Below are 24,532 nucleotides of genomic sequence, written 5' to 3'. Positions count from 1 at the left end.
TCTTTAGACGAGCCCTGCATTTTAAAAAAAGATGGCGGATAAACCGGTCCCTGTGTATTCATTTCCTTATTGGAGTGGCGCTGCCGTCGCCGCATTCTGATTGGCCGGTCAAAATTCTTGCTGCAAACGGCGCGAAAATGCCGTGGGAATTCTTCAAAGAATTTTCCCGTCGTTAATCGTGTATCTTTCTTTTCCGCGTGCAACGGGATGTGTTTGATCGTGTCATTCAAGCCGATACACGTGTCGACAGCGCGGTTTTAATTGCGCAATGGGAAAATTCCTGTCATTCTCCTTGACTTATTACCGTCTGTTATCTGTTATTATATTTTTTGTATTCTATTCAAATGAGCAGGGTCAATAAACCGCCAAACGAAATGATACAAATCAGTTTACATATTTTTCTACAAAAAGAGTTTATTATATTCAAATTTGAACAATAAATAAACTATATTAAAGTATACACTTAAACTTGTAAAAGTTCGTGTCCAGCGCACTTGAATGCCACTCATTTGATTCAGTAGGCAAGCTGTTGTTTGCTGAACTGCATGGCCTGCTGTTTGCCCGGCGCGGCGTCGCGTTTCGAGTCCTCGACGTGCTCCACGCACGGCACTTGCACGATGTTGAAGTAAATGTTGCCCATCACGTCGGCGGTCGGGCTGTTCAGGTCCTTGAGGCATCTGTAGAACGCGCTGTCGCACTCGCAGTGAGACCTACAATGGCACATACAGCAATTTCAATAACCGACAATGAATACAAAAGAGCCAGCTATGTGCATGGGCTTGCCAATCGCTGCGTAATTTATGCAAATTAGATTTCATTCCTTTTGGCACGGCTCTCAGGGACACGTCAGTATAGCCTACTTTTGATATGTAACTGAATATCAATGGAAGTTGCTAGGATTACGGGAATTCCCGCCATCTTGGGATTTTTCCTCAAAGTTCGCAAGAGAAATTTGAATAAAGAAAATGGCGGCGAGTTTTAAAATCTTTAATTCATTGAGAATTTTTGGCAGCATTCCTACTTTTGAATGATTCCGAGCTTACTTGGAATATATCGAGTTGTTGATCAGACTGTATTTGTTCTGGTACGATCGGAGTTTGATTGGACAGAGGTCATGTGACCGGCAGCACCTGTCCATGCTCTTTTCCGTTCCTAAATCGTAGTATGTGGCTGCTATGTCTCCTGTTCCGCACCATTTTGTTCCTGGAATAAAGAATTTATGTATTAGAAAAATTCTTGCTTCAACAAATAATTTTAAACCAGCTGATTAACTAAACTATTTATGTTTTTCTAGTCTGTAGCCATTAAAATGTTTTTATTCTTGCCACCAGATGGCAAATTCGTATTTAATAACGAGTTTTAACTGTTTTAGGCGCAAATTTAAAACAAAATGAGTTCTAAAAATCATAAATAAACTGCTCAAAGATAATTTGTAATATTTTACCCGGGACAATTCCGCTAAAAATGGCGACAGGGTTGTTCAGGGTGTTTGAGAGCAGATTCTTGGGCACCCTCCTGGCGTTGCGGCTGATCCTCTTGGCCTCGGGCCGCTGCTCCAAGGATGGCGTGTGCAGCTGTTGGCAGCTGTCCATCAGGCCCATCATCTCGTCGAAGTTGATTTTGATCGCCTTTTTGAACCTGGTCGTGTTCCTCATCATCGACTGCGCCACCACCAAGTCGCTCGGCTCACTGAAAAATTAAATTATTTAATAAAAAATCTGTTTTTCCGTCAAGTGTTCGATTTAATAAAATTTCCCCCCTTCTCTTATTCCATTTAAAACAAAGGAGCATTATTTAAGTCTCGAGGATTAATTATTCCTTCGCCTTTTAAGTCTCAACTGGCGAGCATTGAAAATGAAATCAATACATATCGTGCAGGTGAAGGTGACGCAAATAATCTTCGTCATTATATTGTGCTGGTTATTTCACACTGCGGCGCGGACATGCTAATGAGGTTGACTGGCGAGTGTGTCATCGCACGCGGCAGAAGGGAAAATAAATACGTAAATATAAAAGAGCTAGGTCGCGCTGGATCTCCAGATGATGTGTGCAAATTGAGAGAAAGTACGCGACGCGAATGCTCCAGTGAGCTTAATTCTCGTTGGTCTCGCGCGCGATCGAGGAAATGAACCGCGTAATCTCCGCATCTATCTGCTTTCAGCGCGGATCGGATAATCAGGTTACGCGCATTTCTTCAGAAGGCGAAATAGAAAAAAAGGATTATCTAACCGGTTAGACAAAAAGTGTTATATTATAGAAGTAATATACCGTCTTTTTATATGTAAATAAAAATTTTAAAATACTTAATAAGTTTTTTAATAAGCTCAAAACCGTTTAAAATCACCCAAAACTGTCCGATATTGAGATTTTTATTCGAAAATCTAAAAATTCAGCAGTTGCATAAAAGCCTTAGTGTCCGAAGCGACCAACAGATGGCGCCACTGTATACTTCAGTAATAAATTTAATTTTAAGGCACTTTCGCTGCGATTTGAGACTCAATCCTGCCACTGTGCATTCTTCACTTAATTTGTTTTCTGTTGACGTGCTGAAAACCAAAATCAGTCCAGCCATTCGCCGTAAAAACGTTGGAAAAGATTTTGTTATTTAAAAAAAAGTTTTTCACGACTCTACGGCGATTGGCTGGACCGATTTTGGTTTTCAGCCCGTCAAAAGAAAATAAATTAAGTTAAGAATGCACAGCAGCAGGACCGAGTCTGAAATCGCAGCGGTAGTGCCTTAAAATTAAATTTATTACTAAAGTAAACGGGTGGCGCCATCTGTTGGCGACTTCCAACACCAAGGGCTTGTGTAACTGGTGTTTAATAAAGCTGGAATTTTTAAGCCTGCATTTGAAAATTTGGTTTGTTTGAAAATTGTTAAACTTTTTGTAGATTTAATTTATCCGAAATTTAAAAAAAAATAATATAAAGTTTGTGCCTCGTGAAAAAAATTAAATTCTAAAATTAAAACAGCTTTCCCTAATATAAAAAGAAACGTTCATTTTATCCCTGAGATTATAGAATATTTAATTTTTAAAAAAATTAAAACCGTCTAAGACCCGACAAAATTTATTTTAAAGATATAAATACCGATAAAAATTTATGGCGCTCTTTCTTATTGTTTTTAAATAATTTGCGCTTTGTTTTTCTCAATGATTTTCATTGGATCTTAATTAAATTATTGACTGTAGAAATTTTAAAACACAATGACAATATTAAATATTTTATTTCTGCGTTTTAAAAAAATAGTATAAATTATTACACTGGTTTCGAACCTATTGAAATGTTCTTATGGTAGTTGCCAATGAAAGGATAAAAAGCATGCAAGGTCTGGTATAAATAAATAAAGAAATATGCCGTTTTAAAAGTTCAAAAAACGCTATTAAAAAAATCAATGTTCTATTTTTAATTTCTAATTTAACTATTTAAAAGTATTGAATCTTATTTAAGCACAACAATTTTTAATTTATTAAATCTGATTAATTTTACAATTGAAACAAATTTTTAAACATTTTATAAAATCCTTCCAGACCAGAGTCAAAGCCAGAATACTAAAATTTTCAGTTTCATCACTCCACTCCAACATCTAATTTGATTTAATTAAAAAATTCATTAAAAAATCATGCAATATATTAGCCAACCATCAAGGACCTGTTTTTTGTTTGTTTATTTCACTTTCAGCTTGCACAATGCCGACCCGAAGGCGCAAAGATAAAAGAAATGTATTTAAATCGAGGTGGCCAAAGCGTGAAAGTGAAAGTCAACGTTCCCAAACACGCAAGGCAGCGGGTCAAAAAAATTGCAACCAAAAGTGAATTTTGCTCGGCGTACACACTCTGCGTCAGTTACAAACAGAACCGCAAAGTAGCGGGAGACAGAGCAGGTCAATTAAAACAATCTCTGCCGCCGCTGCAGGCATTTCACAAACAAAAAGAAACTGCTCTCGTACACAGCCATTCTTTTTCCGCTTGTTGCAGCGCTTGTACGTGCGTTCAAAAGCCAAGAGTGCATGCACCTTATATAAATATAAACAAGCAAAAAATCCACGAAGGTTATTATTCGCATTCTCGAGATGGAGATGCGTGGACGCGCGCGCGCGCGAGCGAGGAATCAATAAAGTTAAATTATTCTGACATAAACGCCGGCATACAAATTGGTTCAATGTCGATGACGGAGAAAAGTCATGACCATATTATACATGAACGTGTCCTCAAGCAAAATTAATATCTCTTCTTATGGTGCTTTATAATTATTATCCGATCTGCTTTTGGGCAGGAAATGCAGCGTTTTATCAACTTATTTTTTATGCACCAAGAATGAGCACGAATTATGAATTTTTTTATCGTGAATTTAATCGTTTTAAAGTGGAGCTGTGGGAAATTTAGCAACAGTTTATCTTTAGCATACCAATTAAATTTCAAATTTTGCCCTAATTTAAAAATGAAATTAATTTTTCGCGTTATTTGATCCCTCTTCTTGCGATCTATCCAATGGTGTGCAAATTTTTAGGAAAATTTCCCTAAATTGTGAAATAAAGAGACCATTAATGTTGCTCGCCGTCTGATTAAATACAAAAATTTTCTAAAAAATTTAAACCGGTTCAACCTGCGAGTTTATTAACTTTATTTTCCTCATTTTTAAACATTTTTTCAAGTAACGGTTTTCTGCGTAATATTTTTAACTGTTTAAAATCGCATTAATTTAGAACACCGATCGAATAATGTATATTTTAAATTAAATAAACAAAGAGTGGAATTAGAAAGGGCGACAATAGAATTATTTTGACTGTTCATAAACATTTTGTTAGTTAAAAAGGCAAATTTGCTGTTTATAATCAGGGGGAAAATGGAAAATAGTAGAAAAGTTTGCTAAAATCCATTTAAATTTGGATTGGAAACAAATTGTCACATTGAAAAAGGCGGGAAAGCGATTAAATAAAAATCTAAATCTATCAAGTTCTCATATATAATAATCATTGTAAAATATTTTAACCTTCTATCCATTAATTTGTAATTATTTATTTTACGGGGGGAATTTCAATTATTTTATTTAAAAATCTTAATAGAGAGCCATGCCATTTTTTATTTAACAATTCACCAGTTGCATAAACCCTAAGTGTTCGAAGCCGCCAACAGATGGCGCCACCGTAGACTTTCGATTTTAAAGCATTTTCGCTGCGTTTTCAGACTCAATCTAGCTAATTTGCATTCTTCAATTAATTTGCTAATTTTTGACGTGCTGAAAACCAGAATCGGTTCAGCCAATCACCGAAGAATTATGGAAAAACTATTTTTTGAAATAAAAAATCTTTTCCAACGTTTCTACGGCGAATGGCTGAACCGATTTTGGTTTCAGCACGTCAAAAATTAGCAAATAAATTTAAAAAAGCAAATTAGCTAGATTGAGTCTGAAATCGCAGCGGAAATGCCTTAAAACCGCTTAAAACAAAAATTTTTAAGAAAGTCTGTGGTTGCGCCATCTGTTGGCGGCTTCAATATCTAAGGGTTTATGCAACTGGTTAATTGAAAAATTAATCTTGTTCGTGGATTTTTATTTTGATAAACATTCAAAGATTTCAAATGCAGTTATTCCAAAAAATTGAAATAATAAAAATATAAAACTCCCCTCTAATTTTAATGAAGTGAAAAATAGGACAAATATTCACTCAAATTATCGCATGAGACTGTTTTCAAATAATCTGAAACGTAATATTTCATATAAAAAGAAAAAAACATGTAAATCTATTTTGTGATTTAAGTAGCTTTTCTGATCAATTTATAAGGTGAACAAAGGAAAGGAAAAATTTCAAACATTTTTATCTAATCGATTCAGAGCAAATGACACGATTTTATTTTTATTGAAAAGAAAAATTAAATTCAAATACGATTAAATTTTTAACGTTTCAACACGACACTAAACTTTATTCAATTTTAAAATAAATTACCAAAATGAATAATTTTCAAAGCTGAATTCTCTCAAATCATCATTTTAGGGATTTTAGGCTTTATTTAAATTTAAATTAATGTCGACACGATTTCCTTCTTATTTAATCGACTGACACATGATTTCTCTTTTCACCATTTGACCGATAAAACTGGAAATCGATCGCATCTGACAATCATCCGCAGCGCCGAGAGGAACAAATTATGAAAATGAACATCAGAGAGGCCCCGCGTCCTGTTTGGCCATGGTCAACACAAATAATTTTTACCGCGCGAGCATTGAGTCACGCCATCGGCAGGTTAATTGACGATTCCGGCAGCGCACCGCAAACACACGGAACTTTCTCTCGGGGCACGCGTTCGTGTGTCGTTCGGAACCACGGAGAAAAAGAGAGCCTCTCCGGTCTCTGGCGATGGCGATGATAGTGTGTATTAATATAATTATTATTACTGGCTCTCCGCATAATGATATGGACAATTTGAATATCATCATTTATTTGTCACGCTTGGTTTTTTATACAGTTGCGGAAATGAGAGAGCCAGCAGCATGTATGTATATATTTGAACAATTTGTTGGCCGGGCGACCGAAACAGTTAGCTGGCTCTCTCGCGCAGAGATAAAATATAAATGTACCACCTTTTTTAGGATTCCGTGAAATGCTGCATGACGTCACGAATCGAAAGACGTATAATACGTGCGTTGAACTGTACGGGGAAAACCCTTTCATTATTTCTGCAGTAAAGGTTAAAAGGCTGGTTCAAATCTGTCAGTTTTCTAGGAAAAAGTTAGAAATGACGGTTATGAATGATTTAAATGGGTTTAGACTCATCATTTGAGCCAAGTTTATAGGTTTTTTTGATTAAAATTGCACTTTTCTATCGAAATTTTGATGAAAATACCAAATTCATACACTATAATTGGCTTAAAAAATTCATTTTCTTTCAAAATAAGTTACTTTTATTTGGAATTTAAAATGTCCAAGAGTAGCTATATTTTCTTTCCTATTTTCTTATCCCAAAAAGAAAAAAACGACAATTTATTAAATAAAAACTTCATTTTATCCTTTAAGACCGTCTTTGACGCAGTTTCTGAGCAAACCAATCGATTCTCGAGGGTCGAATTAGTTTAAATGGATATTTTTAACGACCAAAAAGTGCAGCGCGACGTGAGAACTTTTTTCCCGCCAAAACAATATGAATGCAAGAAGTGCGCATGCGTCACAGCTGGTTTGAGCACTTGCAGAGAGACCGCCTGTACGAATAACTTCTTTGTCACATCCAGCCAGCTCTCACGCATGCGCACTTCTTGCATTCATGTTGTTTTGGCGGGAAAAAAAGTTCGCACGCTGCGCTGCACCTTTTTGGTCGGAAAAAATATCAATTTTACCTCATTTAAACCTAAAGAATCGATTGATGTGCACAGAAACTGCGTCAAAGACAGTCTTTAAAAATTAAAAAATAATTTTGGGCTTAAAAATTAGATGGGGTTTTTGACGATTGGATCGAAGCTCATAAATATGCTTATTTAATCCTAAATTTAATTTAACTTGCAAAAATTAATTCACATTACAAAGAAAAGGTTTTTACGTCATCGTCCCTTTATTTAAAAAATGTATTTTTATTTTTAAAACTCATGCAGGAATTAAAAAATATTTTCGTGTCGATGAAATTGTCCGTTCAGCGTCTGGCGCGTGTGCAAAAAGTGGAGCAGGCGACAATAATATTTTGGTTTGCTGTTTGCTCGCTCCATTCTCGGCATCAACGCTGCGAATTTTCTAGTTCGATTTTGCCTTTTGCCTCGGCTCGCGTGTTCGCAGCCTTGAAAAAAGTGAGGTAATAACGAACGATGATGATGCGTCGATCTGCTGGACGCGCTCTGCATCTCCGCATTCAGAGAAAAATAATGGAAGGCGCATATTGGTTTTTGCAGTGCGTAATTGTATGTGTAATGACGATGACGAGCGCTAATTTCACTCCGGCCGCGCATTTTTCACTTTTGAAAGCTGAAGGCCAGGCCAAAGACGAAAGACGAAAACGTCTAGACTGTGAATTTCACTCCCACGCGTGCGCCCATCCAGTGAAATTGCAACAGAATTTTCATTCGAGTTATGCGCAGAAATTTACATATTAACCAGGGTTACCATTTATTTTTCGAAAGAGTTAGCTTTGCATGCCAATCAGGACGAGAGCATCAATTGTCTCATCACGATTTATTTCACCAGAGGCGAAAATGTATAAGCCTCATTTTTGTATGTATTTCCATGGTGAATTTTAATTCGATTTCACCTATTAACTTAACTTTTCTTTATTTCACAACCAGTAAAAAACTCGAAACAAGTCAAAAATTCAATATTGAATAAAATCCGTACTTCCAGGCCGTTAATATTTTTAAAATGAAATTCCGCCCCAAATATGACCAGTGAGTGGAAGGTGCGTTTATCTCTCCAAGTAGCAAGCCAGCTTCGTTATGCGAGAAGGCGTTGATTTGGTCTGGAATCTCGTGTGATACTCACCTGTGCGTGATTAAATAGTCAAAGTTGCTGTGTTTAGTTACTAAGACGCATTTGGTGGCACACGGTTCATGCGACTGATCAACTTTTTAAACAAATTTAAAACAGCCTAACGACCTGAAGAAAAAGCTTAAGCAAAAATTAAAATATTTTTTAAATAGAAAAAAGCTGCATTCTGGATTCATTGAATTATTTCTTGAATTTTAGTATTGTTTCTATTTTTCTCCTGTTTTTTCCCATTCGATGGACTCAAATATTACTAAATTTCATCAAATACAATTTTTCATGCAATAATTTGTAGCTATTTTTAGACAAAAAGAATCTTAATGGATTTTAAAAATGTTAAAAGGCCTAAATCTCCGGGGAAAATCTGTGGAGGTGCCAAAATTTTGGCTGAAAAAAAAATCGTAAAAATTTGAAAAATGGTCGCATTTTGGAAAACCGCACACGGGTAGACACGCCTCCCTATGGGGCGTCGATTGGTTTTAGAATTGGCGCCGTCGGGCCCATAGGGCCCCGCCTGGGCCCTGAAAACCAAAGTTCGAAATGTCACAAATCGCGTTTTTCAACTTTAAAAATTAATAACTCGGTTCCTACGGGTCGTAGGGTAAAAAAATGCTACCAAAACTCCATTAATTGAAGTAAAAAATAATTAGGAAAATTTAAAAGGGCGTCAGTCAGTGAACCTTCAGTTGTCTTTTACAGTCTTAAGGCGACATATAGCACAGTCTCATCCCCTTGTAGAAGACTTTTGGTAATTTCACAGCTTGCTCTAAGTTTCAACTTGCTTGGCATGTTGAAGCACTGCAAAAAATAAGACAACCGTCTGATTCCAGACTAACGAAAAATGCCGCACATTTTGGAAAGAAATATTTCTCTTTCTTCCCACTCGCGTGTCTCGTTTGAGACGAAAGTTTGTTTTGGAAATAGTTGTTGCGGTACTCGGGTAATGAGTTTGGAATATTAATTAACGATTTGTTTTTAGTTTTATCCTAATTATGAAATAAATTTTATTTTATTTTTTTAAGTAATTTTATTTTTAACTTTGTAATGTGTTTTAATTTTAATTATCATATATTAAATTAACTTTTCTTCATTTCAAAACCAGTAAAAAACTCGAAACTAATCAAAAATTGAAGCGTGAATAAAATCCGTACTTCCAGGCCGTTAATATTTTTAAAATGAAGTTCCGTGCTAAATAAGACCAATGAGTGGAAGGTGCGTTTATCTATCCCTAGCAAGCCAGCTGCATTACACAATACTGCGTTGATTTGGTCTGGAATCTCGTGCACGTCATATATTAGAGGTTGTACATATTAAATGCATTGTAAATGCCCTCTCTGTGACGAGACGCACAAGAATCATGCGTACCAGTCAACCTTTTTTTAAAAAACAATTTCCTTGCACTGAAATTTTTCTATCTTTTTGTATTAGAAACTTTTGATTTGGTCCAATGTCCAATTAAAACTATTGTTTCTATTTCTGAAAATAAAATGTTTGAGGAAATCGGCTCATTTGTTTCTTTGTTGAAAATCACAATTTATAGGGGAATTAATTCGCACAAATTTAAATAGGTCGTGAAGAGAGGGATAGAAATCAAGGGTTTTATTTTTATAATTTAGCCAAAATCGTAAATTTAATTTTTCCACGCTCTTGATTTCATTATTTTACAGAGACAACTATTTTGTAAGACATTACAGCAAGAAACTCGAATTAACTGTCAACAATGCAACGTTCTCTCTACTTAATCTTCACAAAACTAACTGAACTTTAGTCAAAATTTATCGATTCTGCTGGAAGAGAGCCGAATATGTTCCAAATTTCGTATTAAAATACTTTTAATGTTGATTTTATAAATCTGTTAAAAAGATTCATCTCAAAACTAAATTGAAATGAATTAATTAAAACGATGTTTAATCTCAGCGATTATACTTTTGAATGAAAATTTTTTTAAAATTTTGAAAGAATTTTTTCTAGTCAGAAACATTTATAGTTTTTTAAAGTCTCACTTTAAAAAGAAAATCTTAACAAAATCATCAGTTTTAATTCTTCAAAATTATTAAATTCATAAAAATTTAAATATTATAACAATATAAAATATATTAAAAACCTTTTTCCTCAATTCTTAGAATTATATTGAATTTATTAAAAAAGTGTAGGAATATATTTTAAGGTCGAAAAGAAAGAAAACTAAATAGTTTCTAATTTTATTATTAAAAAAGTTTTACTGTTCATTTTAAAAACTGTTTAAAAGAACGAATTAAAACAGAATTAAATATATACGAATTTATTTGAATATATTCGTGTTAAAAGCTTGATTGGAACCTACTTTAGCAGAGATTTGTAAAGCCGGCGACTGTCTAAAATATTGGCCGAGATTAAATGAAATAATTCTACTTCCAAAGAAGCAGATTTTTTAAATAATTTTACTCAAATTTTTTGAGGCTATTAAAAAAACTTAGGAGGAAAAAGGAATTTCGACTTACTAAGAGTTCAATTATTTTTTTTTTGGGTTGAAAGAAGAAAAAATATTCTATTTTCCCTCTAAAACGATAGTTTTAAGCGTGTATACTTGTGATAATAATCTTTTTAATTTAATTGGAAATTTTCCCAGTCACTATAATTTTTAAAGTTTTTAAGTGTTACACATAAAATCAAAATCATCAGTTTAAATTCGGAAAAATTAGTCAATTTATAGAAATTGAAATATTATATAGCTGAATAAAATTTCCCAGGAAGTAGAATTTTAAAATAATTTCATAGAATTTTTTGAAGCTATTAAAATGTGAGAAGGAATAAAAGGAGTTCCGACTTAAAAGAGCTCAATTATATTTTGGAATGAAATAAGTTACAAAATTTATTTTCCATGTCAGAATAAGTACTTTAAAAAGTTATTTTCTTTATTAAATTTACTGTGGATAATTTCCAGTCAAAAACATTTATAATTTTTAAGGGTCACACAAAAAACGGAAGATCTTATCAGAATCGACAGTTCAAATTCGTAAAAATTGTTTAATATAAAAAATTTGAAATTTAATAACGAAATATTTTTTTTATTTGTCTTTTCCCAAAAAGCAGAGTTTTAAAATAATTTCTTAGAATTATTGAAGCTATTAAAAAAAAGTATAGTAATCTGGACGACTTACAAGAGTTCAATGAGCTCGCAGTTTCTGAGGGCGCGCGCCTTTCCGAGCTCGACGATGGCGAGGGTTTCCTCGTGGACGTAGGCGACGGTGAGCTCGGTGGCGTCGCCGTCGGGGCCGGTGGGCATGCGGAGGCCGCTCCACCCTTTGAACCAGCTGGTGCGGTCGGTGCGGCGCCACGGCAGGTAGGCGGCCAGCGCCGGCGTGGCCGGCGTCGTCGCGGCGGACGCGGCGGCCGCCACCACGGCCAGCAGCAGCAGCGCGGCCGGCTTCATCGACGATCACTCGCTCGGCAGGCTAGAAATTCAGGTGCGGCGCCTCGCAGGGCCCAGGTCGCACTGCCCTCGCGGCTCCGACTCGTCTCTCCGCTCTTTCTCCGCGCCGCCCGCAGTGGTGGGAGAAGAGCCGCCGACATCCTTTTATTCCAGCCAGAGAGAGAGAGAGAGAGAGAGAGAGAGAACCTCCAGCCGCAGCTCTCTCGTCTCTTTGTCGTCTATTTCGATAATTATTTATTTTTTAAATCATTAAAAACAATTAAATTTTAGCATTATAGCAACAGGATTTGACAATTTTGAAATTTTATAAAAAAAGCAGCTGGAAAAAATACCAGTTTTGATTTTTTTAGCATTTTTCCGAATTTATAACCACGAAAATGTCCAATTTTTTATTAATATTATATTTATTGGGAACATTTTTACAAGTGCAGCCAATTCAGGATGGAATATTGGCTCGTGCTCGCGCAGCTACTACATCGAACAGCAATTTAACGAAATTTGTAATTTTTGTATTTCCAAAATGCAGTGTGTGCATCAAATATTACTATCAATTAGTCGCGTGATAGCAACCAAATCTTCACTATACATTTAAATGTCTCAAATGTCTTTCAATTCACGCGAAAGTTTGTTCCACAGTCTCTTGGTAACAAAAAATTTCCAAGGAAAATATTTGCCCGATAACAAAAAGTGTTATTTATATTTAAACAATTACAATTCTGCAGTTTAGCAACAGAGTTCGCCATTTTTAGGTTTCTCCGCATTTTTCCGAATTTAAACCAGAAAAAATAATATTTTGCGCCAAACAAACAGAAATTTTGGAAAATGACGATATTACGAGTTAAATTTTCTATCTTTTGGTTAAAACAATGGCTTTCATACTGATTTTAAAATAATCCCTATTTTTGAGAATTTTTATCTTTAAAAATTCACGTGTCTGGAAAAATGCGCTAAATTGCAGAAATCCTCACAAAAATATAAGCCCTGTTTAGCAAAGACTTAATAAACAAATAAATTAGTTTGTTTTGCTTGAATTTTAATTTAAAAAATAAATTTTTTATTTTTAAGGCTGAGAAAAAAAAATTATTTTTACATCAAGGCTAGTTTTATTAGAAAACGGCAAGAAATTTCGATTTGTCCCAAACGATGGAATTATTTTACAATATTTTTGCTCGTTTTCCTAGCAAATTACCAAATATTTCAAGTTTAGAAGCTCAGAAATGGATTTATTTACAGGTTTTTGCACTTGAATTAATCCGAGATTTAGCAAGAAATATATCTTTCTGAGGTTTGGAGAGCATTCTTTCCTAATCCAATAAATTCAAAATATTTTGAAAAAACGTATCGATTTTTACACATTTTGTGCATTTTGAATTATTAAAATTGGGTAAGCGGGATTTTTTTTAACTTTTTAAACTACGAATTAAGTTGGTTTCGTCGAAAAGAAACTAAGTCCCAAGCTAGGTCACTAAAAAAATGGAAAAATCGCCCTTAAGAATATTCTCAAAATGTTATTCTTTTAATATTTATCTAGGTCTAAAGCTGGGTTCGCAAAAACCTGATTTTTTTCCGGAAAAATCCCTGCATTGCATATTTTCTGTAATTTTGCACATTTTTCCGGAACATGCATTTTTATTGAAGATAAAAAATTCTCATGATGGATGACCAAATATAGGGATTTTGCAAAATCAGTATAGAAGCCACTGGTTTCACGAAAAGACCGAAAATTTTAGCTCTATCCATCGTAATTTCCCGAAATTTCTGATATTTTTAGCGCAAATTAAGACTTTTTTGGGGTTAAATTAGGAAATATGCGGGAAACCCCAAAACTGGTGGTTTTTCAGCTGTTTTTTTGCGCAAAAAACAGTGGTGCATATCTGTGCTCATTGAAAAATTGGCAAACCCTGCTCCTAAGGCAACATTTCCACAAAATTTCATCAGATTTGAAAATCTGAAGATTGGAGGCGCAAAATTATATTTAAAAAATGCTTTTTTATCACATTTTATTCTTCCCATATAATTATTTTTAGCATCAAACCAGTGTGTGTTTATACAATTTGCATAGCTAAACATTTCTGGCGGAATTCCCAGCTCGTTTTGTGCTCTGGAGAGCCGAACCTTGGAGTGTCGCTGGGCGTGAATGATCGCAGGCATTGAATTTTCGAGCAGGTCGCAGAACGACGGATTATTAGACGAAAACGGCAACCTCGAAATCGAGTTAGAACGTAACTCACTGGCAAAACCATTCGACTAAACACACGAGAGATAGGCACAAAAAATGTGTGACTTTGAGACAAGGTTGCGAATATGAAAAAAACCTGTTTCGCTCTTTGTAGTCGGGAATTTTTCCCATCACGCTCATGAGATTTTGCTTATATGTAATAAATTGAATGAATGTTCCAGAGATAAAAAACGTGATGATTATGATGATGCAGACACAACATTCTCTCAATAAGGAAGCACATTCTGCATTCAAACTAAACGAGAATATGTCTATAGCAATTTTAAATTGTTTTCTGTTAATAAATAAAATATTTTCGATTAAAGAATAATTTTATTTCATTAAATATTCAGATTTAATTACATTTTACCATTTCATTTATATTAAAATTTGTTTTAAAAATTTTGTTTTTTTAAAGATTTCCTTGAAAAACAATTTTACAGGCATTTCGAAATCATTTTCAAAAGAATTAAATAAGCAGTGAGCTTCCAAATCAATTTAGTATGTAAGGAAACATTAAATTTATTTGACTATAGACACGCAAATTTCTTTTTTACACCATATTATATGATCATATTATAAAACAATCGTTTCATGAATTTTAGGACTAAAAACCAAATTAAATAGCCTATTTACGACTAAAATCTTAATTTTATCTAGAAATATACCTTGTTTTGGTTCGTTTTTTCTTTTCTTAAATCAAGACATTATGGAAAAACAAATTTTAAAAATTATTGAAATTCTTACGAGTGTAAAGCAACCACAATCTAAAATTTTAATCTTTGGACTCAATTAAATATCAACTAAGTTTCCTGAATTTTTGAGCAATAATTTAAAAAAAATCGAATTTTGACAGGACAATTTAATTAATGGTTCAATTTTGACTAAAGTTCTTTTCGCTGATTTTCTTTTTATTTTGTTCTCAAGCATGTAATTTTATCGGTCTCTAAAAGTCTATTGATTTAATTAAAATTGTAAGCTCTTCAACAGAAAATTTCGAATAAATTTAAAAAATAAATTTTTCATTGTTAAAGTAATTTAGATTTGCCCTAAATTTATCTTCAGGTCGTTATGGGGTTATAACTTTCAATTTCCTTAAAGACAGTTGAACCAAAAATGTAACGATGCTCCAGATTCCAGATTACTGCCGCAGACTAAACGGAACAACAAAAGCAATTTACGAAATGGCAGGCCAATTGAGCCGCTGGCAGCGAACAAGCGCGCAGGCAGATAAATCTGAAATTTCAATGAAAATAAATATAATGCAAGGAAGCGTGCTGCGTGTGTTCAATTTTCGAGTCAATGGTGTGGCAAATGAACTCGTGCATGTGTCGGCGAGGACCGTTATAAATTACTCCGCCGCCGCCGCCGCTTCGTATCCGCCAGCAGAGAGAAAGAGAGCCAGCTCTTTATAATTCTGTTTAACCATTTCTTTTGAGGACACTGGGGTACGCTGACCGACTCGCGCGCGCACTCGCCTTGTTTTCTTCAGGCCGACAGCCTGAAAGCACGAAAGCAGCAAGGCGCGGTCCAAGACGAAAAACGCGAAAAGAGTCCACGTTTCAATGGGCCGGTCGCGCTCGCTCGCCCGCCCGCCCTTTCGTCTCCTTTGTTTCAAGCCGCGACAAATTGTCAATGCTCACAATCAGTCGGAACGACGTTGTTCGCTCAAATAATGAATTACTGTTTCCTTTTTTTCGGTTTAGTCTTTTTCTTTTTAAAGTGGATCATCGATAAACAATTTGCACTAATAAAAAAGGACCTTTTTCTACACAGCGGGGGTCAGATGTGCGGTAAAATTGGTTCGCACTGCGCAGATCCAAGATGGCGTGTGAATGTGGGAATCACAAAGTTCTCTTTTTATTGCCGTACGAGTGTCAAGAGTTTGTTTTTACGATCCAAAAGACACAATTAGTACAAGTTATATGCAACTTATGTCACAATATTGATCGCGCATTTTCACGTGACCGTTTTTTCGCGCCATACTCCACCGGACGCCATATCTGCGCGTCGCACGAATCTGGTCCCCGCTGTTTCTACAGCAAAATTCAAAATTTTCAAATTTTCTCTGAAATTTCCAGCGCTTGACCACATTATCTCGGCATATTCCGATTCCTCTCGTCGAGATCTGTGCAACAGCGTGTGAAACCTTTCAGGGAAACTCTTTGTTTTGAAATAAAATCAGATTTCAAGTAAGGAGACAGTCCTCACCATTTGAAAAGCATGCTAACCATGCAGCCACTTTTCTAAAAAAAAAAAAAATTTACGCTGCTACTTAAATCAATTTTCGCTTCAACTGAATTCTTAGGGACCAGTTCATGCAATGGCAACAAGCATTTACCAGGATTTTGCGGCATTCAATCTTCTTTAAATTAAAAAGAGTTTAGACATTTTTGCCATTTTATTTCGTTTAATTTTTAAGAATCTCCAATTTGTCTTACTATAAGATAGGACTAGTTTTTTTTTACTAAAAGGTTTACGAATATCTATGGAACCTGCAGTAAATGCATTTTTTTTAACGAGCGATACAAGTCAGGAACAATTCATATATAAAAAAATTGGAAACCCTACAGTAAGAGCTCCCTGAATTTGTCATTTTTGTATAAAGAACCTTGGATGTTCCATATAGATTCTGTTAAAAAGGGGTATTTTGAAATTAAAAATCCGGTTAAATTTCTAAAAATATTTTATTTTAATAAATTATGAAATTTGCCACTAGAAAAAGTAAACTAAAACATGTTACTAAATAAATGTAAAATACACATATTATTTCAATTCAAAACTTCAACACATAAAATTGTCACTTTATTTAGAAAATTAGGCTTTCATTGGAGTTCCCTTGTCAAGCCAAATAAAATTAACTACAATCTGTGGTTTGTCTTTTACTGAATTTTCCATTTCATTTAAAATTTTGAACATTACTATTCTTTATTAAAAATGCCACTCAAAAGGGTGACATTTCATACTGAATTATATTTATTTAATCCTCCTTTTGCTTTTGTCGGCACAATCGCATCTTATAGAGAAAATAATCAAAAAAATAAATAGCGATTTGTTAAGGATTTCAAGAATGAAACAGTGGATGAATTTTAAATCCTCTGTTTTGTGTCGTCCTTGTTTTATTCCTAACGAAACATATTATAATTATTCACATTAATGTACACCTCGATATATACAGAAGTGAGAAACAGTAAAATACTCGAGTTTTCTCAGGGTTGCAACCTGCTTTTTACCGGTCAATTTTTACCAATTTCTTGCGCAAGAAATGAATTTATTCCCAACTCTAACCTAAAATATCCTAAATTGCCATTAAATTTGCTGCCTCAATTTCTCCATTAGTTTATCTCTGACCAGTTTTCAAGAAAATTGGGAAATACAAATTTGAAAAATTGTTTGCAAGAAACTGGTTGAAATTAAAAGAAAAACGCTTGCGGCTTTGTTGCAACACTGAGTTAGCTCGTCTTTTTTCATGTCTGTGCGATCGAGTACAAAATTAATTGCCGCCATTTCCAAGCAGGCGACGAGCAGAAATGAAAAAAAAACGCAGTTTTTGTGTTTCGTGACAAAACCTACACCAAAAATTTGTGCGATACTTCGGGGCAATAAAATGATTAGTGAATGGATAACCACTCATTTCCAGATCGAATTCTTACTTCACAAAAATCAATTAAATAAACCGGACGTTTGATTGGATCATCAGTGTTCAAAGGCAACGGCAGTTTGAGACTGTTATTTTCATCAAAGTGGAAAAATTGGCAATGAAAATAAATACATTTAGGATTTCTAACAGGTTTCAGACACTAAATAATCCAGACAAACGTCCAAATACAAAAAGGAACACCGTAGCAAGAGGCATTAAACCAGATCAGAATAAGTGTAATAAAGTTAATATCAAAATAAAAGCACATTCCTCATCACATCCGAGTTGAGAATACAAAAAATACCATGGAAAATCAGAGCTATGAAATAATAACGACGTGCGTGCACGATAACATACTAGAGAGTTTGCTTCCTGGACCACGCCCCCCAAACCGCTTCCTTTAATAATGCATGGCTTTTGACATTCTCACCAAAAACGGACTAGATTATTATAATTCAAATGCGCGGGCAAGGAGAGGGACTCGGAAAATCACTGAAATGGCGACGGAAATACATTTGGAGAAGTCAGACAGGTTCAAATTTTCGCGCCAGATTCCCCTGGCGGCCATTTTTGCGCAGATGGCACCACCATTGATCATTAAGCGATGCATTCTCGGCGATATTAATAGAACACAATCCATTTAATCAACATAACATAGCGGGAAGAATCACAATTTTACTTTGAGAGCGCTTTTTTATCGCCAAAAATTTGAACTGAAAATGATCTGAAAGGTGGCGCCATCTGTCAGCGGCTTTTGCAATTGTGGCCAGGGTTCCGGAAAGCCCAAGTAAACTTTGATTTTTGGTTTCGTCTCTTTCACAATACAGTTTCACCATTATAACTTTTTAAAATTTTGTAAGGTTTAATCCTAAATAAGCTAAAACCCAGGTTTTACCATATGGTTTAACCCGGTTAATGCAGTATTGATAAAACTCACAATCAGAACCCCGATTGTGGCGCCTCTGCTGGACAAAATGTGCAAATTATAAGTGCTAGAGGCTTTCCTCCACCTTGAGAAGGGGGTACGATGTGTTTCAGATGAAAACATTCAATTATTCAGACTTCTCAGCATTACAAAATAAACAACGGGTCAGTTCTCGAGGGGGTGGGGGGAGGGGGCGGAGGGGCGTCCGGTGTCAGTTGGGGGCAGCTAATAAGACGCGTGCGAGTGATAATGACCGTGCTTAATACTCTTCTTCTTGCTAAATGGCTGAATCTGCACTCGAGTGATTAATAATAATTACCAAGTCTGTATGTTTTCTTTACTTTAACGATATACACTGCGCTGTTCACTTGAAGAGCTTGAACTTGCCCAAGATCTCCTCGATGGAGATGAGGGGCTCGAGGTTGAGCAGCACCGGTCGGTCTGAGCGGTTCTGCGCCTCGCGCAACGCACGCCACCGCCGAATCTTGTCATGGTAGTCGGCCACCTTCTGCGCGTCCTCCATCTCGTTGTACACGTGCAGCAGCCCTCGGTAGTCGTACTCCAGGCCTGAATAGCCCGGCCCAAACAGCTTGTGGCCTGAAAGTTACAGTAAATATTTTTTAACGTTTCATTTTAATTTAAAAAAAAAAATCCTAAATATTCGAAAAATGGTCATGTTTTCAAAAACTAAACTCGGCCTAGTAGAACTTGTCGAGGGGCATTGAATAAGATATGTTGGAACCCCGCAGTACCCAAAGGGTCCGACCTAGGCCCCAAAAAACAGAGGTCCAAAATGTCCAGAATCACGTTTTTCAACTTTCAAATTCCACCTTCTCCCAGGATTTTGATCGCATCAGGTCGTAATAGGTCTCAAAAGAAGCGCAGACAAATTTTGAACACTGTAATGTCAAGTTTTAGAAGCTAAACTACCCTGGACCTGATCAGTACCTAAAAAAGGGTCTTTACCCTGATGTCAACCCTGAGTAAAAAAATCTAGGGACTTTGCCGCCCGGCTCAGGTTGACTCTCATTTGATGCCTATTCACCGTGGCTGATCAAAAATAATTCATAACCCATAGGAGAATTAAGATAAAAATCCAAAATTTCGACGTTTCGATTAATCCAACAGTAAAAAAATTGCTAAAAATTTAAAAATAGTCCAATTTTCAAAAATCAAACTCAGCCTAGTAAAACTCATCGAGGGGAATTGAATTAGAACTATTAGAACCACATAGAGCCCAAAGGGTCGTGCCCAGGGCCCAGAAAACATAGTTCCAAAATGTCCAAACTCGCGTTTCTTCAACTTAAAAAATTATATCTCCGTTTCTATCGCACCTACAGCGCTCTGCCAATGCTCAAAACGTTCCTAGTAAATTCTGCGTCACTAGGGCACCACCGCCGCTCCCCGTGACCTCTAGGGCCGTGAAAAATGTAAAAAATCGGTTTAATTTATCTACTGGCCTAATTCCTCTATTTTTAAGTCGCCCTCTATCCATTTCACGCTTCTATCCCACTTATTGGTGATAATTTTAATAGGAGCTCGAAAAAAAAATGTGGTGCACCAATATAAATTAGTATTTTAAAACAAAAATAACCACAAACCTATGTTTATGGATCTCAGGTACAGTCTTTCAGCCTGCCTGTAATGATTCATGTGGTAGTTGTAGAGGCTGGCTAAGTGGCCGAGCGACAACGCCACCTCGTAGTCCTCCTCGCCCAGCAGCTTTTCCTTGATTGTTATTGCCTTCAGGTGCATTTCCTCAGCCTCCTGAAAAATTGTCACGTTTAACTCGTCCCAAATAATCTTTTCAGGTCTTAAAACGCACTCTGTACTTCTTCATGCTTTGGTAGAGACGGCCGAGGTTGCCGTAGTGCTTGGCCGTTTGCACGTTTTCCTCGCCGAAAGCCGCCATTGTTAATCTCAACGCAGTTTTGTGCAGTTCCTCGGCTTTGTCCAGCATAGCTTTGCCTGAAGGTTCAAAAAACTTGGTGACTTCAAATGGTTAATTAATTTTCAAAGTGAATTTCTCAAAACCGTTCAATTGTGTTTTAGGAAATTACCTTTGACCTAAAATTTGATGTCCTCTCAAAAGGGCTTGACTAGAGGCACTTTATTTTTAAAATATTTGTTCAAGAGGAGAAGAGATTATTTTAAAATCATCCTCTCAAATCGAAAATATAGAGCATTATCACCAATTTTAATCAACGTTATTTATTTTAATTTTTAGTTAGCTTTTCAATGACTAAATTTACTGCTATATTAAGTGCATTTTTCAATTACAAACCACTTACAAGCATCGTTGGAGACCATTCCTGCGTTCATGTCGATGGCGACTTCCTCAAGGATGAGGGCGAGCACCCGCTTGGACGACGCCAGCAGCAAATGGTCCGCTGGCAAAATTTTAGCCATGGTTTCGATCGCCTTCTCGGCTTTGCACCTGAAACGAAAATCACCAGAATTAAAGTGGAATGGTAGTGATTCATTTATATAGTATGATTTTACATAAAAAAGCCTAACAAATTAATTTTTTAACCTCTGAAAATCATAATATAAATATTTAAAATAAAATATATATTTTTATGAGATGGTTATAGAATAAATTAGCTTAATTTTGTGTATTTTTGTTTTTCCCAAGAATATTTTAAGGGTTCTCTAAAGGCCAGCTGAAATTTTCAGACTAAATTTGTGCAAAAATAGTAAATTTGAGAAAAACTTGTTCAATAGGAAAAAAACTGGAAATTTAATCAGTTTTCTCAATTTAATCAATTTTTAACGCTACTATCAACTGGCGAATTTTAATCAGGCCAAACACAGACCCCTTTCCAAAATCTGTAATTTTAGAACAAATAAAAAATAGCTTTCAAGACTCAAAAGTACTATTTTTTAATCTTCTCACTTTTAAATTTTTATTATTTTTCTCATCCTGGAAGCGATAAATTTCGTTTACTCAAAAAGAGGGCGTAACCAGTAAAATTCGATGAAACGAATTTTTGGGCACTTTAGATCAGAAGTACATGGAAAAAATAGGCCAGTTAGGGTAGACTTCATTTTTTAAAATAAAATAACCACTATGACTCCACTTTAAACCGAGCAACGGTCCGTGAAGCGCGTCTATGATTTTAAATTGCGTGCTGCAGTGTTCAGAAAGCTGATTAAATTACCGTTTTTTTCCAATAGAGCAAATTATTCTCAAATTTTAAATTTTCGCATAAAATTCGTCTGAAAATTAAACCATGTCAAATTTTTATCTGTTCATTTCAACCATTTCAATGATTTTCAGAGCTAAACTAAACTTTCTCTTTAAGAGAATAAAGGCGATAAATATAAGGAAAATAAATATTACTGTGCGTCGGTGAAACGGCCCGAGCTGTACTCATGGACGTAAAGCGCGTAGGCCAGGTCTTCGTTGGCCACTGCCACCTGAAGGTTCAGCTCGCCAAAGATTTCTTTCCGCACGTCGAGAGCAGCCTAAAATTTAATTTTATTAATTTATCCGAAATAAATAAAAATTAGATTTGTTAGACCTTGTAAACGGTGACGCTGTGGCTGATGGAGTCGTAGTTGAGGAGGTAAAAGCCGTAGTCGAGCAGCGTGTCAGCGTATTTCGGGTGTGAGAAGTCGTAGGCTTGGACCGCCCTGGTCACCGCCTGCTTGATCAGCAGCTCAGCCTTCTGGAACTTGCGTTTGACGACGCACGCCTTGGATGCCTGCCGCAGCACGTCGATCACCACGCCGGCTGGAAGGTTCGGCTTCAACTCCTTCAACGCCTCGTTGCTCCATTTGAACGCCTAAATCAAGATATGAATGTTTACTATTAGTTTGTCCAAAAATTAGAATGCTTTTGTGACGCGGAAATCTGGCCGATCGTTCGCCAACTCTCCGCATCGCCCACGCGAGTCAGCTGATCGGAGTAAAGTTAGCTCCATGTGGTAGACCTCTCCGAGTACCATCACTTAGAGCAAACTTCAATCCGAAGCAGATATAAAAGTGGGCGGGGTGACCAATCGCCCAAATTTCCGCGGCACGAACGATTTAACTCTTTAAGAAATTCCTTAATTTTGAATTCAAGTTGCTAATAACAAGCAAAATTTAAATTATATCTCGATGTTAAAATTAACACAATATTACCGATAATATTTGTGAGACATTCACGCTGTTTCTTTAAGTGTCTTTAAGTTGAAAAAGAAATGGCATCACCTCATCGTACTGACTCCTAAAGAAGTAGAGAACGGAGAACTCGGCGTACAGACCAGCCAGGTTGAGCACCTGCTGTTTCGCCCTCAAAGAATCGACGAGATTCGACGCTTTATAATACGTGCTTTGGGCTTGTTCAAAGAGGCAGTAGACAGTTTGTGCGTGGAGCAATCTGTCAAACCAAATTTACATTAATTTATATTTAATTTAAAATATATATTTAATTTACTTGTGCAGCACTTCCAGTTCAAGCCGCTCGTATTTAACCTCTGTGGGATATCTGCTGATCATCGAGTCCAGAAGGATGCTGCACCAGCGCAGAATTTCCTCGCTTTCGAAAAACCAGCCTGCCTCGCTCAGAAACGATCCTGAAATTAGAATAAACAGTTTTCTTTATCTAAAAAACAATGTTATCTCATCTACAGTTGTTCGGCGTAGATGTTTTTATTTTGAGATTTTTTTCCTGCTTTGTTTAGGACAAACAAACCTAATCGAAGTCCAAGTTCAATGTTTTCTGTGTTGACGGACACGGCGTTTTCGCAAATGTTGATGAACGCTTTCTTGAGCTGCTCCGCAACTCGATTGTTGTGCGACATCACAGCCTGGAAACACGGTTGTCGTTATTATTATTGTTTGAAGGTCACACCGAAAACAAAGCCGCCGCCGCTTCACAGGATTGTGTTATCGGAGCGTGTTGTTTTACAGTGTAATAAATATACGCCCAGTGAGTTTATAATACTATCATTGTAGCATTTAAATTCAAATTTCTCTAAATAAAAAAATTCATTGGTTCAAATTTAAACAAAAATTCCTTTCGCAATCCAAAATGAAAAAATGCAAGTCACCTGAAAGCTCTTGATGAGCCGGAGGCGCTTGTTTTGGGCCTTGAGGAGCCTGCCGATGATGGCCAGCTCGGAGAAGAGCGCCGTCAGCTGGCAAATCTCGTTTTCCTCGTGGAGCTGCATGGGCAAAGAACGTCACAACAACGGAATTCAAAAAAATAATGCACGCGAGCTACACTACACGAACCTTGAAATACACGTCGCACTGGACGTTGAGGGGTAGATTTCGGGTCTTTTCTTCGGTCATGTTGGCGCGGTCGATTATGTAGGCGCTCAGGCACGTGTCGTACAGTGTCCTGGGAACCTTTAATGATCTGCTCGCTGATGCCATTTTCCTTTCCTTGCGAGTGTCAGACTCAGTCCGAGGCAAAATTCTCGCTTTCAGGTGGCGCGTTTACGTACTCAATAACATAATTGGCGGCCTGGACGCTCTTTTCCCAGCTCGAGTGGCTGGGTGGTGTCGTGTCCCGATGCCGGACGCCGTACGCGAGTACCAAACTTGCCCTTGATGACCTCTCCTGCTTCCAGCTTCTTGACCGTCCTCTCGTACAGCTCGACGCTCGTACCTCTCTCGCATAACTCTCCAGACTAAAGTGAAAGAAAAGTGAATTGAATGAGTGACAGAGTAACCAAGCCGACCAAGGAGGTGTAAATTCAAAGAGCTTCCTGTTTTGTTGCCAGGCAACAACAGAGACTCATGGCGAGTACAAACGGGAGGGAGAGTTGAGAACTTGAACTTCTTGGTGATTTCAAACTAAAAACGGACTAAAACGCTATAAATCTGTATAAATTTCAAGATTTTTAAGAAAAATATAGTTTAAATGAAGGAAAATAACTAAAATA

The 24,532-nt window shown here is 36.3% G+C and overlaps 2 protein-coding genes across 2 annotated transcripts; both read right to left on the bottom strand.

Moving 5' to 3' along the window:
* Positions 1-396: 396 nt before the first annotated feature.
* On the bottom strand, positions 397-11,951 carry LOC135936586 (uncharacterized). Its single transcript, XM_065479454.1, has 4 exons — positions 11,599-11,951; positions 1,445-1,689; positions 1,044-1,203; positions 397-710 (listed from the first exon to the last, which is right to left on the bottom strand). Exons 1-4 carry the CDS (start codon positions 11,868-11,870, stop codon positions 515-517), a joined length of 873 nt encoding a protein of 290 aa, XP_065335526.1. The 5' UTR covers positions 11,871-11,951; the 3' UTR covers positions 397-514.
* A 5,220-nt stretch (positions 11,952-17,171) lies between these two features.
* On the bottom strand, positions 17,172-24,283 carry Pat1 (Protein interacting with APP tail-1). The gene is made up of 11 exons (XM_065478814.1): positions 23,877-24,283; positions 23,693-23,806; positions 23,335-23,449; positions 23,077-23,215; positions 22,851-23,019; positions 22,178-22,441; positions 21,997-22,121; positions 20,945-21,090; positions 20,479-20,621; positions 20,255-20,420; positions 17,172-19,250 (listed from the first exon to the last, which is right to left on the bottom strand). Exons 1-11 carry the CDS (start codon positions 24,018-24,020, stop codon positions 19,018-19,020), a joined length of 1,758 nt encoding a protein of 585 aa, XP_065334886.1. The 5' UTR covers positions 24,021-24,283; the 3' UTR covers positions 17,172-19,017.
* Between the last annotated feature and the right edge of the window lie 249 nt (positions 24,284-24,532).

This window comes from Cloeon dipterum, chromosome 2, assembly GCF_949628265.1.
Source record: "Cloeon dipterum chromosome 2, ieCloDipt1.1, whole genome shotgun sequence".
Classification (NCBI taxonomy): Eukaryota; Metazoa; Arthropoda; class Insecta; order Ephemeroptera; family Baetidae; genus Cloeon; species Cloeon dipterum.
The sequence above is the reverse complement of the archived record's forward strand: the minus strand, read 5'-3'. Positions and strand labels throughout refer to the sequence as shown.